Source organism: Oryzias melastigma, linkage group LG7 (genome assembly GCF_002922805.2).
Source record: "Oryzias melastigma strain HK-1 linkage group LG7, ASM292280v2, whole genome shotgun sequence".
In the NCBI taxonomy this organism is placed as follows: domain Eukaryota; kingdom Metazoa; phylum Chordata; class Actinopteri; order Beloniformes; family Adrianichthyidae; genus Oryzias; species Oryzias melastigma.
The window spans coordinates 1,325,957-1,327,165 of NC_050518.1; the positions used below are offsets into that span (position 1 = coordinate 1,325,957).

A 1,209-nucleotide genomic window follows, 5' to 3' on the forward strand; every position below is an offset into this window, starting at 1 on the left:
AAGCCACGAGCTGTTTTCTCCATTCCAGACTGATACATTCACTTGTAGACGAGTAGATCCATGTACGTCTTCATTTTTCCTCATTCGAGCTGACATCTGGCTCTAATGACTATATAGCTCCAATATTGCTCACTATTTTTGTAGCACAATTAGTGTTAGGTTGGGGATGTGAGGGGCTGTAAGCTAGCAGAACAGGTGTACACAAGGGTTGATGGGAAGTGAGTGCAGGCTTACTTCTAATGAACTTCTGCCACTTTCCAGAAAGTATGTCCTCGAAAAGGAGACAGTTTTTTTTTTTTGGCTAAAATTGTTGTTATAATTAAAAAAAGATGACACGAGTGGATCTTAAATACCTTCAAAAGTGCTTATCAAGCAGTTTTTTAATGTAATAACACACAACTTTTTTTTCCTTTTCTTTTATTTGTCTTGCAGTGAACTGTATGACTTCTACCACTACTTCTACATGCTGACCAACGTCCTGTTCTACGTGAGCTCAGCCATCAACCCAATCCTCTACAACCTGGTGTCGGCCACCTACCGCCAGATCTTCTTCTCCACGCTGCGTTACTTCTTCATGCCGTGCCGCCGTGCTCCCCGAAGGCAGCCGTATCCTCTGACCCGCCACTCCATCAGCATCTCCAGCAACCACACCCTGTCCACCCACATGATTAAAGAAACAGCCTACTGACGACCCAGCTGCCATCGACCATCTAATAGCAGGAACAACCGCCTGACAGGTTCACCAAAATAAAACCTTGTATATTTGATTCTGAATTACTTCCACACTTCAACCGAAAAAGAATTTGTTTACTCAAAAAAAAAAAAAATGCCTGAAGCTGTACTTTTACCTCGTCAGCAGGTGCGATGTAACCGCTCTTTGTGTTTTTTGAGTGAACAACTGTGGAGAAACCTGACTTTGATGTAAGAAAACAGAGAAAAGGTTTGAGCTCACGTCTGTGTGGGGAAATGCCTTTCATCGTTACAAGTTTTCTCTTGCATGTCTTGTTGCAGCAAAGCTTTTGCCCACAGGGTGTGTGTGTGTGGGTATCAAAACACTCTGATGTTTACTTTTTGATTTTTGTAAAGAAAAAGTTTTATATGAATAGTTTAAATCAATCTGTAGAAAATGTGGAGTTTCTGTAAATATGTGGCAATAAATGTTGATTGTCGTATCTGAACACATTGATGGCTTAAATGACATGGACATAA

The 1,209-nt window shown here is 41.0% G+C and overlaps 1 protein-coding gene across 1 annotated transcript in view; it reads left to right on the forward strand.

The window, feature by feature from the left end:
- The window catches only part of ntsr1 (neurotensin receptor 1 (high affinity)), a 56,730-nt gene extending 55,931 nt beyond the window's left edge, over window positions 1–799 (forward strand). Inside the window, exon 4 of the mRNA XM_024292164.2 lies at window positions 433–799. Within this exon, the coding sequence (XP_024147932.1) occupies window positions 433–688 (256 nt within the window). The 3' untranslated portion in view covers window positions 689–799. The remainder of the gene's footprint in view (window positions 1–432) is intronic.
- Window positions 800–1,209: the final 410 nt, after the last annotated feature.